The 14,834-nt window shown below is 37.9% G+C and overlaps 1 protein-coding gene across 1 annotated transcript in view; it reads right to left on the reverse strand.

Moving 5' to 3' along the window:
• ATRNL1 (attractin like 1) overlaps nt 1-14,834 on the reverse strand; it is an 808,908-nt gene that overhangs the window by 604,414 nt on the left and 189,660 nt on the right. The window contains exon 18 of the mRNA XM_018041487.1: nt 2,779-2,997. Within this exon, the coding sequence (XP_017896976.1) occupies nt 2,779-2,997 (219 nt within the window). The remainder of the gene's footprint in view (nt 1-2,778; nt 2,998-14,834) is intronic.

Here is a 14,834-nt window from a genome sequence, read left to right on the forward strand (position 1 = left end):
ACTTGTGTATTATTTATTCCATCATTAAATCAGTGAAAAATCATGCATATGTGTTCTGTTCTTTGGGTTACAATCCAATACAGTCGCTATTTTTTCGTCCAGATTTGACCCACTGAGAACTCTTTCAGGTTGACTATGCCCCTTTGACATGCTCCCATTCTCATTTGTTTTGTTTTGAGCACTTTCTTACTTTCTGGCCTAGGGAATACTTCAGGCTAATCTTGTATTCTCCCTGCCTCAGTTGTAGAATCAGTCATTTCTCCAAAGAATCCTAGTTCATTTCATTGGAAACAGTATTTTGAAACCAGGATGTGGGCACTGAAGATGTTCATTGCTACTGGGGCACTGTGGCTTCTAGGCCTTCTTGAAGAACTAAACTAGAAAATATATGTATATATACATCACACATCTACATATGTATAAATATTAAAATAAACCTGAATTTATGCTTATATGTGAAACCAATACCACAGGTTCTGTTGTTTTGCTTAGTTTTGTTTTTGTTTTTTTTTTTCCAGCTGTGCCACACGGCATGGGGGAAATCTTAGTTTCCTGAACAGGGATCAACCCTGTGCCTCCTGCAGTGGAACCATAGAGTTCAAACCACTGGAAGGCCAGGGAATTCCATACAGGGTTCTTTACAGTCTTTATTCTGCATATTTTTAACTTTTTTCTCTGACAGTGAGAAACCTGGCTCACATAAAACACAATTAATTTATATATTTGTCCCAACCTCGTAAAAATATAAAGGATTGTTAGAATTGTTAACCTGTACTATGTGAGAAACAAATTTACCAATCAGAATATAATGTTTATATAATTTTTTGCTTTAGTTTCACAGTATCCAAACAAAACACTATTTTCAAGGTTACCTCAATCAGCTCATTTTTTTAATGAAGTGATGGCATTCGTAATACAGTTACATTTACTTGTCACAGTTTGCATCCTCTGATATCCTGGTTGATTGACTTTTTAAAAAAAATCTGCAGTCAGGAAAGTTTATTTTCTGTCGTATTCTGTATGGCTTGACAAATGCATAGAGTCATTATCAACCACCACAGTATTAAGAAGAACATTTTCATAACCCTGAAAGTTTCACTGTGAAGCCCTCTTGAAGGCAATCTCTGCCTTTACTACTTCTGGCAAATAACTCATCTCTTTTCCATCCCCATAGTACAACACATGGCCTTTTGGTCTGGCTTCTTTCACTAGGCAAAATGTATTAAAGATTCAGCCATGCTGTTGTGTGAACCAGTAGTTGGTCCCTCGTCTTCTAAAGCTTATGAAGAAGTGTCACACTTCCCCGGTCTACCTCGCTTCAGTGCAGCGCACTGTCAACGCCTCACCTAAGGCAACTTCCACAGTATCTTCTGCCTTTTTGCCTCAGGATGTTTACTCGTATCAGAACAAGCTATTAATCAGACATGCTGGCACAGCGCAGAAGTCCCACACCCTCAAAGGCATCACTCAGCTCTCAATGGAGGAGAGTTAGTGGATCAATACCCCACTCTCCTAGTCCTTCAGTGGTTTAACCCTGAGGAGCATTCTACATATTTCTTCAAACGTCCCAGTGGGTCTGAGTTCGTATTTCCCAGTACAGTATCCAGCTTCATAATGCACATATTATTGGTTTTCCTCTCTTCTTTGAAACTCTCTATTGCTTCAATTATGCTTCCCAGGTTCATCTCGTAAATAAACTATCTCACCCAGTCCTTGTGTCTTCTGGAACATTCTTTCCCCAGACAGCCCCATGGTTCACTCCCTTATCTACTTGAGATGTTTAATAACCATTTCTCCTGAGAGAGATCGTCTCTTACCACTCTATTTTAAATTGCAAGCCTTATCTCCCTTCCTTGATTTATTTAATAGGGCTTACGACCAACTAACTTATAACCACACACACACTGTGTGTGTGTGATTAATTTCAATTAGAATACAATTAGGCTCAACTAAGTGTTTACCTGGTGGCTCAGCTAGTAAAGAATCTTCCTGCAATGCAGGAGACCTGAGTTCAATCCCTGTGTTGGGAAGATCTCCTGGAGAAGGGAAAGGCTACCCACTCCAGGATTCTGGTCTGGAAAATTCCATGGACTATATAGTCCACGGGGTCTCAAAGAGTTGGACAGGACTGAGTGACTTTCACTTTCACTTTAGGCTCAATTAATGCAGCGGTTTTAGTCAACTTTTTAAACTGTTATGTCCCTAGAATGTAAAACACTCTTTGCACATAGTAGGCACTCAATAGAAATACACTGAATAAATTAATTTTTCAAGCGGTTGATTTTATTCCACATAAGAACCAACTTTCTATTTTAAAAACTCTAAAAGCTTCACTGACCTTCAAAATTGAATGACACCAAACACCAAAGGTCAAATGACTCTATCATGCAAATTACACAAAATATTTCCATACTTAGCATGAAGTTTGACTGAATCCTCTGAGTTGCCTTTGAAGTCTAAGATATTATATTATAAACAATAGCAGACTATACTATAGTATACAAATTTGGTATGGAACCAATATTATTTTTCCTTGTAATAGTTCACATGAAACCAAATCTGGCAATTATATATCATGCATCTGGTTATCCTATTTAATGATTCCAAACATAATATCATCTATACAACAAACATGGATATTGGGAAGAATTTTTTTAATCCTTTATTTTCAGTCTCATTTTCATTATTTTTTTTCCCTAAATCTTTTTATAAGAAAGGAAAGTAATTCTTGGTGTCCTTGAGCAGAAATTAAAATTTCTTTCAGAATATTTTTATTACCTGGACACTGGATAAAGGACCACTCATAGTTCTTCTCTTTAGGACAAAGACTGGTATCAAGAAGCATCTCATTATTAAGCATTCCAACAAGCTTCATTGGTCCCCGGGAAGACCCTTCAATGCAGTGTCCTCTTCCAGTATTACTAGGATCGTTGCACCAGCCACACCCAGGTTGTTCCAAACACTGGCCACAGGTCCTCAATCCAGAACAATTTTGGGCTGCATGGCAGGAACATTATTAACAAACATGTTACATGACTTTATATTCAACTGGAATTGCAAGCTAATGGAAAAATAAATATGATCCGGAAAAAGACAGTAAAGGGTCATTTATGGTTAATGTAAACATTTTTTTGGTAATAATAAGAAGCAGCAATTACTTCAAGAGCAAATAAAGCATACATTATGAATAAAGAAGAGATGAATGGACTGGCATTGAGAAAAATGAAGTCAGCATTCACACACTTCTGAGAACTGTGCCAGTACCAGGACCTTTTGGGAACTGATGCAGGCGCCCATAGACCACACTTACCATCGTCTGTAATATAGAGCAATGTTAGCTCTTCTTGTGCCCAGGAAGTCCCTCTAAGGAAAAACTCTGCATCTGCCTATGAACGTCCACTCTAAGTCATGTTTACCCACAGCCTGAGATAGCTGACCCCAGCATGGACAATGGTCTCCTTAAGGGTCCAAGATAACTAGCATTTGCCTGATATGCATTGCTTAAAAGTAATCTCACTCAAAGAGCCAAACTGAATGGGAATATGGAAACTGGATACTCTGCCTCAGCAGGCAACCAGCAGGACAGTTTCTCTCTGACTTCCAGGGCTGCAGAATATTATCTCACTGAAGCTCAACCTTTTTTTGTTTAACTGATATCTAGACTATGAGCCTCAACAACGCCCATGAACACCGTGATGCCTTTCCCAAGGATGAACATATTACCACCTGCCATCATATTCACAATAGTTGCTATATGATGTTTCGAATTTTTACTTCCAAGTTATAATACCCTGTGTCAGGCTGAGGTTTCTTTAATTAGTCTCACTGATTTTTTTTTTTTTTTGCTATAAAAGGCGCATATCGTCTTAAGAATTGTCTATCCACAGAAGACAGCGCATAAGCACAAAGTACCATGAATGGTCTTCTAGTCACATGCTAGAAGAACCTCAGAGAGAAGGAAAAAACAAGGCAGACTCTGGCCGTCTCAGTTTTATTTCTGTTGTGGTAATAACTTAATTGTTACTCAGTTGTTTAATATTACTGGAAAGAGGAATGCTCCTCAGTTCAGTCGCTTAGTCGTGTCCGACTCTTTGCGACCCCATGAATTGCAGCACACCAGGCCTCCCTGTCCATCACCACCTCCCGGAGTTGCAAATAAGAACAGCATAAGCTTCTCAGCAAACAAACAGGAACTCAATACTGTAGACCATGCAGGGATAATAGAATATTGGATTAAAGAATTCATCAATTACAGTATGATTTGTTGCTGTAAATTTTTTCAGTGCTGAGCATTTCAGGGACTAGATGTAAGAAAGTGAAGAATGACTACCATCTCCCATATTTCCTTAATAATAAATTTAAAAGGAAGAGTATTCTTTGAGTCATTGAACACAAGTGATTAATGTTAACCCTGTAGATAAATAATTCAATGACATGAACATACTTCGTTCTGAAAATTTTTTTCAGCAGTACACAGCATTAAATGGCACTTCATTTAAAACATCCTTAGATAACTGAACCTTTCATATATTACAATACTCCTCCTTAGACTTTTTACTGTGAAATATTTCTCTTTTATCTGTGATTGTAGCTAGCCCACAGTACCGTTGACTAGATTATTCTGTCTTCAAACCTATATTGGGTTGGTATGAAACCAATGTGAAATCATGTTAAACATCAAATTAGCTATGCTAGCTTAACATTCTAATTATTTACTGTCACATGGTAAACTGAAGTAAATCTTTACTAGTTCTCATCCAGAATAAATCTAGACTTTATATTTATAGTCTATAGATATCGCTGAGGAAAATAAAATTTATTTTAGGATTAACTTAAGTAAAATAACCAATCAAATTTCTTAAAGAAACATAATGTACAATATCCGCCTGCAACCAAGGAGACCTGGGTTCAATCCCTGGGTTGGGAAGATCACCTGGAGAAGGGCATGGCAACCCACTCCAGCATTCTTGTCTGGAGAATCCCCATGAACAGAGGAGCCTAGCAGGTCCAGTCCATGGGGTCGCAAAGAGTCGGACATGACTGAGAGATTAAGCACAGCAAGCGCATTCTCAAACACAGCCTATCTGCTCTGTTGCTTTTCAAACAGCTGGGTAAATCTTAGATTGAAGAATCCTGCCTTTCTTGCATTGACTGAATGACAAACTAATAATGGTCTGTTTATTAGAATTTATGCTTTAAAAATGAGCTACAAAATGTCATATTTAGAGCAACATTCTACTCTCCTATATTTTTTCTAAACGTAAAATTATTACAGAAGTTAATATTGGTTTAGTTCTTGCTCAAGAGTGGAGAGCAATGTGCACGCTGAAAAATTAGCAGAATATTCATTCCTTGTAGTGGTAACTGAAAAACTGAAAGACTCTAATGATTTTTATTTTCTTACAGAAAACAATAATATGGGAAAGGTTTTGTAGGCTGTGCTATTTTGACTAAATTATGGCTAGAATGGAGACTATGTATGAGCTATAAGTAATCAAAGCAATCATTTTTTTACTTTTTTAATTTATTTTTGGCTTTTTGAAAAATTAACTTTTATAATATTCAATATGGTTTATGAGATGTGTAAGAATTTGAAAAATCAATCTGTAACAAGTTATATTACCAAATGATAACTGGAGACTTCTGGTTTCCAGTCCAGCATGGAAGGAGTTTAGAAGTCACCACTCCATCTTAACAAAAAGAAAAATTAGCCACAAACTGAAAAATCAACAACTCTTCTTAGATCCATCAGACAAGTGAGGTCACAGGGCAAACAACAGCATCCATAATTGGAGAGAGGGCAGAATATTAGAAAATCATGACTCAGTAGCATGGACCTTCAGGTCCCAGTGCTGGGGTAAGATAACTTGAACTACTGAATTGCTGGAATCTCAGTGTGGACAACTCTAAGGCTTCATATCTCCAGGGGAACCCAGTTATGGGAGGAGCCTTGACATTTTTGTAAGTGTGACCTTCAGGAGCCCTAACAGGTCCTCACAGTTAATACTGAAGAAAAACCTCATTGTGCTTTTGGCAATGGGAGGGGGAAAGGAACTATTCTGAAATATGCCAGAGGGCTATTCTTAATAAGTCTGGAGAAACTGTTTAACAGAGACTAAACTGCTGGGGTTTTATCAGAGTGTAACTGAACCAGTTAAAGGGAAATAACCAGCTCTAGCCTGTTCTAGTCTTTCACGTAGGGAAAGAGAAACATACAACTCCAGCTCCCTCCAGCTATCCTGTACCACCTGAGAGAGGGAAAAAAGAAAAAAAGAAAAAACACACAAAAAACTGGGATGTACTAGTGAAGTGAGGTTCACAGGACAGCACAGAGCACAGGCCCACACACCACAAGACTGAGACCTAAGCACAGGACTGCAGAAGACTTCCCTCCCCCAAATCCTACTACTACATTACTAAAAGCCTACTTACAACAGTTTCTTTTACCCATATTTTGTATCTGACTATCAAGAAAAAATCTACAAGGGATACCAAAAGGCAGAACACACAGAAGAGACAGAGTAATACACATCAGACCAGACAGGGCAGGGATGCTGGAATTATCAGATCAGGAATTTGGAACAATTATGATAAATATGCCGAAGGTTCAAAAAAATATGCTAAAGGCTCTAACAGAAAAAAGTAACAGCATGCAAGAAGGGATAAGCAATATAAGCACAACTACATAACTCTTAGAATACCAAAGATAAGAAAATCTAAATGACCTTGGGTCTGGTGATGATGTTTCAGTCTAACACCAAAAGCACAATTTATGAAAGAAACAAATGATGAATTTGACTTTGCCAAATTTTAAATCTCTGCACTGCAAAAGATAATGTCAAAAGAATGTAAAGACAAGCCATAAAGTGGAAGAAAATATTTGCAAGAAACACATCTGATAAAGGGTTGGATTTCAAAATATATAAAGAATATTCAAAATGATAATATGAAAACAACAAACTCAATTTTTTTAAATAGACAAGGAAGTGGGGAGGAACAAGATGGATACATGAGATTAAGGGATAACAAACTACACTGAAAAGAATCGATAAGTAACAAGACTATACTTATTCTTGTATAAGTATATATAAGAAATATAGTCAGCACAGGGAAATACAGTCATTATCTCATAAAAACTTTAAATGGAGTATAAACAACAAAAACACTGAACCACTATGCTATACACCTGAAATGAACATAATACAGTAATCAACTATACTTCAATTTAAAAAAAAATTTTCATACGCAAATGACCTGAACAGGCACCTCACCAAACAAGATATATACAGATGCCAAATATCAAAAGATGGTCCACATCACTTATGATTAGAGAATTGAGTACTAAAACAATAAGATATCATTATAAGCCTAATGCTGCTTTTGTTGTTTAGCTGCTAAGTCATCCGACTCTTTATGACCTCCTCTGTATTTCCGTTCCCCTTATTAGTTTAGGCCCTCATGATTCCTCTTCTCTTCTACTGCTGATGGATGTTACAGACGACCTAAAATGGAATGTGTTATTGTTTGTTGTTTAGCCACTAAGTCGTGTCTGACTCTTGCAATCTCATGGACTGTAGCCTGCCAGGCTCCTCTGTCCACGGGATTTCCCAGGCAAGAAAACTGGAGGGATTTCCTTCTCCAGGGGACCTTCCCAATCTAGTGATGAAACCTGCATCTCCTGCATTCGCAGATGGGTTCTTTACCACTGATCCACCAGGGAAAGCCCTATAAACCTATTGGAATGGCCAAAATCCAAAACACTGACACCTTCAAATACTCACAAGTGTGTAAAATGTGAAGAAAGAGGAACTCTTGTTCATTACTGGTGGGATTACAAAACACAGCTACTTTGAAAGACAGTTTGGTGGCTTGTTTCCCATTTACAAAGAAAAATTTCCTTCAAGTTTCATTTACTAAGAAAAAAACTTCAAATGATCACTGGAGACAACCTTCTAAAAGCAATATAAAGCTTCAGTTCAGTCACTCAGTCGTGTCTGACTCTTTGTGACCCCATGAATTGCAGCACACCAGGCCTCCCTGTCCATTACCTACTCCCAGAGTTCACCCAAACTCATGTCCATCGAGGCGGTGAAGCCATCCAGCCATCTCATCCTCGGTCATCCCCTTCTCCTCCTGCCCCCAATCCCTCCCAGCATCAGAGTCTTTTCCAATGAGTCAACTCTTCTCATGAGGTGGCCAAAGTATTGGAGTTTCAGCTTTAGCATCAGTCCTTCCAAAGAACATCCAGGACTGATCTTTAGAATGGACTGGTTGGATCTCCTCGCAGTCCAAGGGACTCTCAAGAGTCTTCAACACCACAGTTCAAAAGCACCAGTCCTTCGGTGTTCAGTCCAACTCTCACATCCATACATGATCACTGGAAAAACCAAAGCCTTGACTGGATGCACCTTTGTTTGTTGACAAACTAATGTCTCTGCTTTTTAATATGCTGTCGAAGTTGGTCATAACTTTCCTTCCAAGGAGTAAGCGTCTTTTAATTTCATGGCTGCAATCACCACCTGCAGTGATTTTGGAGGCCAGAAAAATAGTCTGACACTGTTTCCACTGTTTCCCCATCTACTTCCCATGAAGTGATGGGACCAAATGACATGATCTTCGTTTTCTGAATGTTGAACTTGAAGCCAACTTTTTCACTCTCCTCTTTCACTTTCATCAAGAGGCTTTTTAGTTCCTCTTCACTTTCTGCCATAAGCGTGGTGTCATCTGTATATCTGAAGTTACTGAGATTTCTCCCAGCAATCTTGATTCCAGCTTGTGCTTCTTCCAGTCCAGCGTTTCTCATGGTGTACTCTGCATAGAAGTTAAATAAGCAGGGTGACAATATACAGCCTTGATGTACTCCTTTTCCTATTTGGAACCAGTCTGTTGTTCCATGTCCAGTTCTAACTGTTGTTTCCTGACCTGCATATAGGTTTCTCAAGAGGCAGGTCAGGTGGTCTGGTATTCCCATCTCTCTCAGAATTTCCCACAGTTTATTGTGATCCACACAGTCAAAGGCTTTGGAATAGTCAATAAAGCAGAAACAGATATTTTTCTGGAACTCTCTTGCTTTTTGCATGATCCAGCGGATGTTGGCAATTTGATCTCTGGTTCCTCTGCCTTTTCGAAAACCAGCTTGAACATCTGTAAGTTCATGGTTCACGTATTGCTGAAGCCTGGCTTAGAGAATTTTGAGCATTACTTTACTAGCATGTGAGCTTAGACCATTTCTAATACTGTTTTATTTATAACTGTAAAAATGGTTGTGAAGACTTACTACTGTAAAAGGTTTGGTGAATAACTAGAAACATATAGCACAAAAAGATAATAAAAATCCATTACATATAATTCATATTTTAAAAAAAAGCAATGTTAAAGGCAAAGCATGACAAAGCTATTGCTCAGCAGCTAACATTTTGAAACAGTAACACGACTGCTAAAAGCACTTGGATTTTGAGCAAGGATATCATCTTCGTTCCTAGTTTCTATTTTATTTTCTGACATTTCCTCAGTAAATGTTTGTTAGTTAAAAACATGGAAAGGAATTAAATGTAATAGAGAAGGAGTGTGTGTTCATAAGGAGTGGGTCACTGCCAGGTAAATGCTACTTTCAAGGAACACAAGGGCTCCTTGAGGCAAGGTAAAATGCCCCTCTTTCCCACAAGGATGCACAGGATGTACAATTCTAAAAGTTATGGAACAAAAACAAATGTGATTAGACATCACCAGCTCAAATGAGCTATATACAGCCACAGGGAAGGCAAATGTGACAACAAATGTAACAGTGAAGAAAAGACCTATAGATAGAGAAAATCCAGCAGACTAGACTAACTGTTCAAGGAACAAACGGCAGAAGTAGAAAATAAGACTCTACAACAATCAAGAAAACAAAAGAAGCAAAACATCAAAAATCAAGAGTGCCAAATTGGAAAAGACTTTGATGCTGGGAGGGATTGGGGGCAGGAGGAGAAGGGGTTGACAGAGGATGGGATGGCTGGATGGCATCACTGACTCGATGGACATGAATCTGAGTGAACTCCAGGAGTTTGGTGATAGACAGGGAGGCCTGGCATGCTGCAATTCATGGGGTTGCAAAGAGTCGGACACGACTGAGCGACTGAACTGAACTGAAAGCGGGTCTAAAGAACTGATCCATGCGTGCCTACTTAACAATCTCACCAACAGTAGTTATCACCATTTGGTTCATCTGTGGTCAAACTGAAGTTCTTTATCTGTGTTAAAATAGTTAATCATTTTTAATTTACCTTTCAAAAAATGTAGCTTCAGTCTTTACAATGGGATTACAAGGTTCTCAGAAATTCACTTTAAATAGATAAAAAGCTCCAGGTTTTAGAAAACATAAAAAAGGAAAAATATTTGAACCTCATTTAACAAACAACAACATGGAAAGTACAAATGAATTTAAGACATACTAAACTTTTACAAGGATCAAAATGGCAGAATGGAGCACACCTCCCCCCACAAACAAAACAGAAACAGACCTACAAGTGGAACAAATTTCACAGAAAACCAACTGGAAACTGGCAAGAGGTCTCTTATTCAGCCAAAGCTGTAAGAAAAGATAAAAACACTAATTTGAAAAGATAAACGCACCCCAATGTTTACAGCAACACTATTTACAATAGCCAAGACATGGAAACAATCAATTCAAGTGCCCATCAACAGATGACTGGCTTAAAAAGATGTTGTGTGCAAAAATAAACTCAGAATGGATTACAGACTTAAATATAAGGCCAGAAACTATAAATCCCTTAGAGGAAAACATAGGCACTACACTCTGTGACATAAATCACAGCAAAATCCTCTTTGACCCACCCTCTAGTACACTGGAAATAAAATCAAAAATAAACAAATGAGACCTAATTAAACACAAAAGCTTTTGTACAGCAAAGGAAACAATAAACAAGATTAAAAGACAACCCTTAGAATGGGAGAAAACAATTGAAACTGACAAAGGATTAATATCAGAAAAAAAACTGCCCAATCAAAAAATGGGTAGAAGGCCTAACTGACATTTCTCCAAAGATATACAGATGACCAATAAACATGAAAAGATGCTCAACAACACTAACTATTAGAAAAATGCAAATCAAAACTACAATGAAGTATCACCTCATACCAGTCAATACAGTCATCATCAAAAGAAATCTACAAACTACAAGTATTAGAGAGGATATGGAGAAAAGGGAATCCTCCTATACTGTTGGTAGGAATGCAAACTAATGAAGCCATTATGGAGAACAGTGTGGAGATTTCTTTAAAAAGTAGAAATAAAATCTACCATATGAAACAGCAATCCCACTACTGGACATATACCCTGAGAAAGCCACAATTCCAAAAGACATATATATCTCAGTGTTCACTGCAGCACTATTTACAATACCCAGAACATTGAAGCAACCTAGATGTCCATCTACAGATGACTGGATAAAGAAAATGTGGTACATATATACAGTGGAGTATTAATCAGCCATAAAAAAAAGAATGAATTTGAATCAGTTCTAGTGAGGCGGATGAACCTAGAGTCTGCTATACAGAGTGAAGTAAGTCAGAAAGAGAAAAACAAATATCATATAATAACTCACATATGTAGAATCTAAAAATATGGTATTGATGAACCTATTTGCTGGGAAAGAATGAAGACACAGATGTAGAGAAGAGACTTGAGGACACAGTGGGGGAAGGAAAGAGTGGGGCGAATGGAGAAAACAGCATCAACATGTATACACTATAGTGTGTAAAACAGATAGCTGTTGAGAAGTTACTATATAACACAGGGAGCTCAGCCTGGTGCTCTGTGATGCTAGAGGGGTGGGATGGGGGAAGGGGAGAGAGACTCAAGGAGGAGGTATGTATGTATGATTATGGCTAATGCACGTTGCTGTACACAGACGCCAACACAACACTGTAAAGCAATCTTCCTCCAATTAAAAAATAAATTTAAAAAAGATGTGTGTGTATAGAATGGAATATTACTCATCCACAAAAAAGAATGAAATACTGCCATTTACAGTAACATAATGGACATAGAGATTATCCTAGTAAGTGAAGGAAGTTAGAGAAAGACAAATATTATGTATCACATATACAGAGAACCTTAAAATAATTAATCTATACACAAAACAGAAACAGAATCACAGATTTATAAAATGGACTTTGATCACTGAAGAGCAAAGGGAGGGTAAGGATGGGGGACTAAATTAAGAGTACAGGACTAACAGATAAAAACTACTATACACAAAATAGATAAGCAACAGGATTTACTATACAGCACAGGAAACTATATTCAATTATCTTTTTAATAACCTATAATGGAATATAATCTGAAAAAGGAATATATAGACACATATGTATATGTGTGTGTATATATATATCTGAATCTATACACTTCTCTATATACTTGAAACTAATACAATATTATAAATAAACTATATTAGAATAAAAAATGCAAAAACAAGAGCTGTTAAGATATACCCAGAAATTCCAACAACTGTTTTAAGATTTCCAATAAAAGAGAAGAAAACAATCTATGACATTAAGGAATATTCTTAGCAAATGAAGAAAGAAAATACTCTTCAGATTAAAAAAGCCAATGAGAAACCATTTTTGAAACTCACATCAGTTACTGGAAACTGAATGAATGATAAATTGCAAGATTCTGAATGCCAGGGATAAACAGAAGTTTTTAAAGCTCTCCAAAAAAAGGGGAAAAAAAAGATGTCTTATAAAGGAAAGACTGGCATGAAAATTCTAACCCACAACACCAAATGCTAGATATTCTAAGGAAGGAAATATTTAGAACTCTACACCCAGGTATTTTATCATTCAAGTGAATATGAAAAAATGCGAAGATTCAAAAGGTTTACTTTGTGCTAAGTCACTTCAGTCATGTCTGAGTCTTTGCGAACCCATGGACTGCAGCCTGGCAGCCTCCTCTGTCCATGGGATTCTCCAGGCAAGAAAACTGAAGTGGGTTGCCGCGCCCTCATCCAGGGGATCTTCTTGACCCAGGGATCAAACCTGTGTTTCTCACATCTAATCTGCATTGGCAGGAGGGCTCCTTACCACCAGTGCCAACCGGGAAGCCCAAAAGGCTTACTAACCAACAATTTATTTGGAAAGAATTACTGAAGACTATTTTCCAGAAGACGAACAAATGAGAAGGAAAGAATGGAATATAAGAAAGATTTGTGAACAGAGAAGACAACTTAGACAACTCTAAATAAGTTTTAGAAAGCTCTTGAAATTTTAAGAGCTTGGAGACTTTCCAAGTACCTTTTCCCCTACCTTTTAGACTTCTTTTCATTGTGAAATATAACACACCTACAGAGAACTACATAAAGAAAAATGTGAGATTAAGAAATTATTATAAATGAATATTCTGTGCCTGCATTCAGTCTAGAAGCAGAACATTGCCTCCCTACCCTTTTCCTAATCAGCACCTCTAATCTTTCCCAGCAGCATCCACTAGCCAACATTTATGAAAACCTTACCCAACAGTTCTACCTAAAAAATTCATTCCTAAATGATACAGCATAGTTTTGCCTAACTTTATCTAAACGGGTCATACATACATAATCTTTTGTGCCAAGCATCTTTCACTAAACATTGATATTTGTGGAGAAACAAAAGCAGCAATTAAGGCAGGAAAGGCTGAGCAATGTCTCAACTCCCCACAAGTACCCAGGGCTGGTATTCAACTCTCTTGGGGAGCTGGTTCCTAGTTATAAGACGTTTTCTGTGACAGCAAGACCATTTTATGTCTGCAACAAACCCACTGCTACAGTCTTGAGCAAGTATATTCCTGTTCTTTATCAAAATTCCTAAAAAAGGAGAGCAACAGGGAGCTCAATACACACATGCCCAGCCATCCCATCCCAGGAACACCTCTCTACTTAATACCAAGAGCCTGGGAGGATAAATGAACACAACAGCTGCTGCCTGCAAGTTCTAGTCTACATGGTAGCAATTACCCTTTTGTCTCTCTTTAAGCAACAGTGGTGCCCAATATGGAACAAATATGGATTTGGCTAGGTCCCAAGGAGAAGAAAGGGCTTCCCAGGTGGCGCTAATGGTAAAGAATCCACCTGCCAATGCAGGAAACAAGAGACTCAGATTCAATCCCTGAGTCGGGAAGATCCCCTAGAGGAGAAAATGGCAACCCACTCCAGGATTCTTGCCTGGGAAATCCCATGGACAAAGGAGTCAGAAGGGCTACACCATAGGATCGCAAAAGCGTCGGACATGACTTAGCAACTAACCAATAACACTACATACCACCATTGTGATGATATCCTCATCAAAAAATGCTTAACTTGAACCTAGCCATAAGGAAACAATTAGGCAAATCCAAATTAGGAAACCTGCAAAGCAACTGGTGTAAATTCTTTTAAAAATCACATTTGGGAAAAAAAGAAGACACAGGAAGTGTGCTAGATTAAAGGATACTAAAGAAACACAGTGAAGCAATACATGATTCTTCTGAAGGAGCACTTTCATGAAGTATTCCACTGTCTTCAATATACACTCGGAGTTTGGGGGGCACAAACATGGCAAAATGTTAAAGGCTAAGAAAATTACTGAATTCAAAATGACGGTATAATGTAAATCAGGGGCTTGTAGCATTAAGAGGCTTTAAAACTAGTTTTTAATTGTAAATAGCAATTGTTAATGGTAGTATAGTGTTAATCGCTCAGTCATGTCCAATGTTTTGCGGCCCCACAAACTGTAGCCCGCCAGGCTCCTCTGTCCATGGGATTCTCCAGGCAAGAATACTGGAGTGGATTGCCTGTCCCTTCTCCGGAGGATCTTCC

Source organism: Capra hircus, chromosome 26 (genome assembly GCF_001704415.2).
Source record: "Capra hircus breed San Clemente chromosome 26, ASM170441v1, whole genome shotgun sequence".
Taxonomy (NCBI): Eukaryota; Metazoa; Chordata; class Mammalia; order Artiodactyla; family Bovidae; genus Capra; species Capra hircus.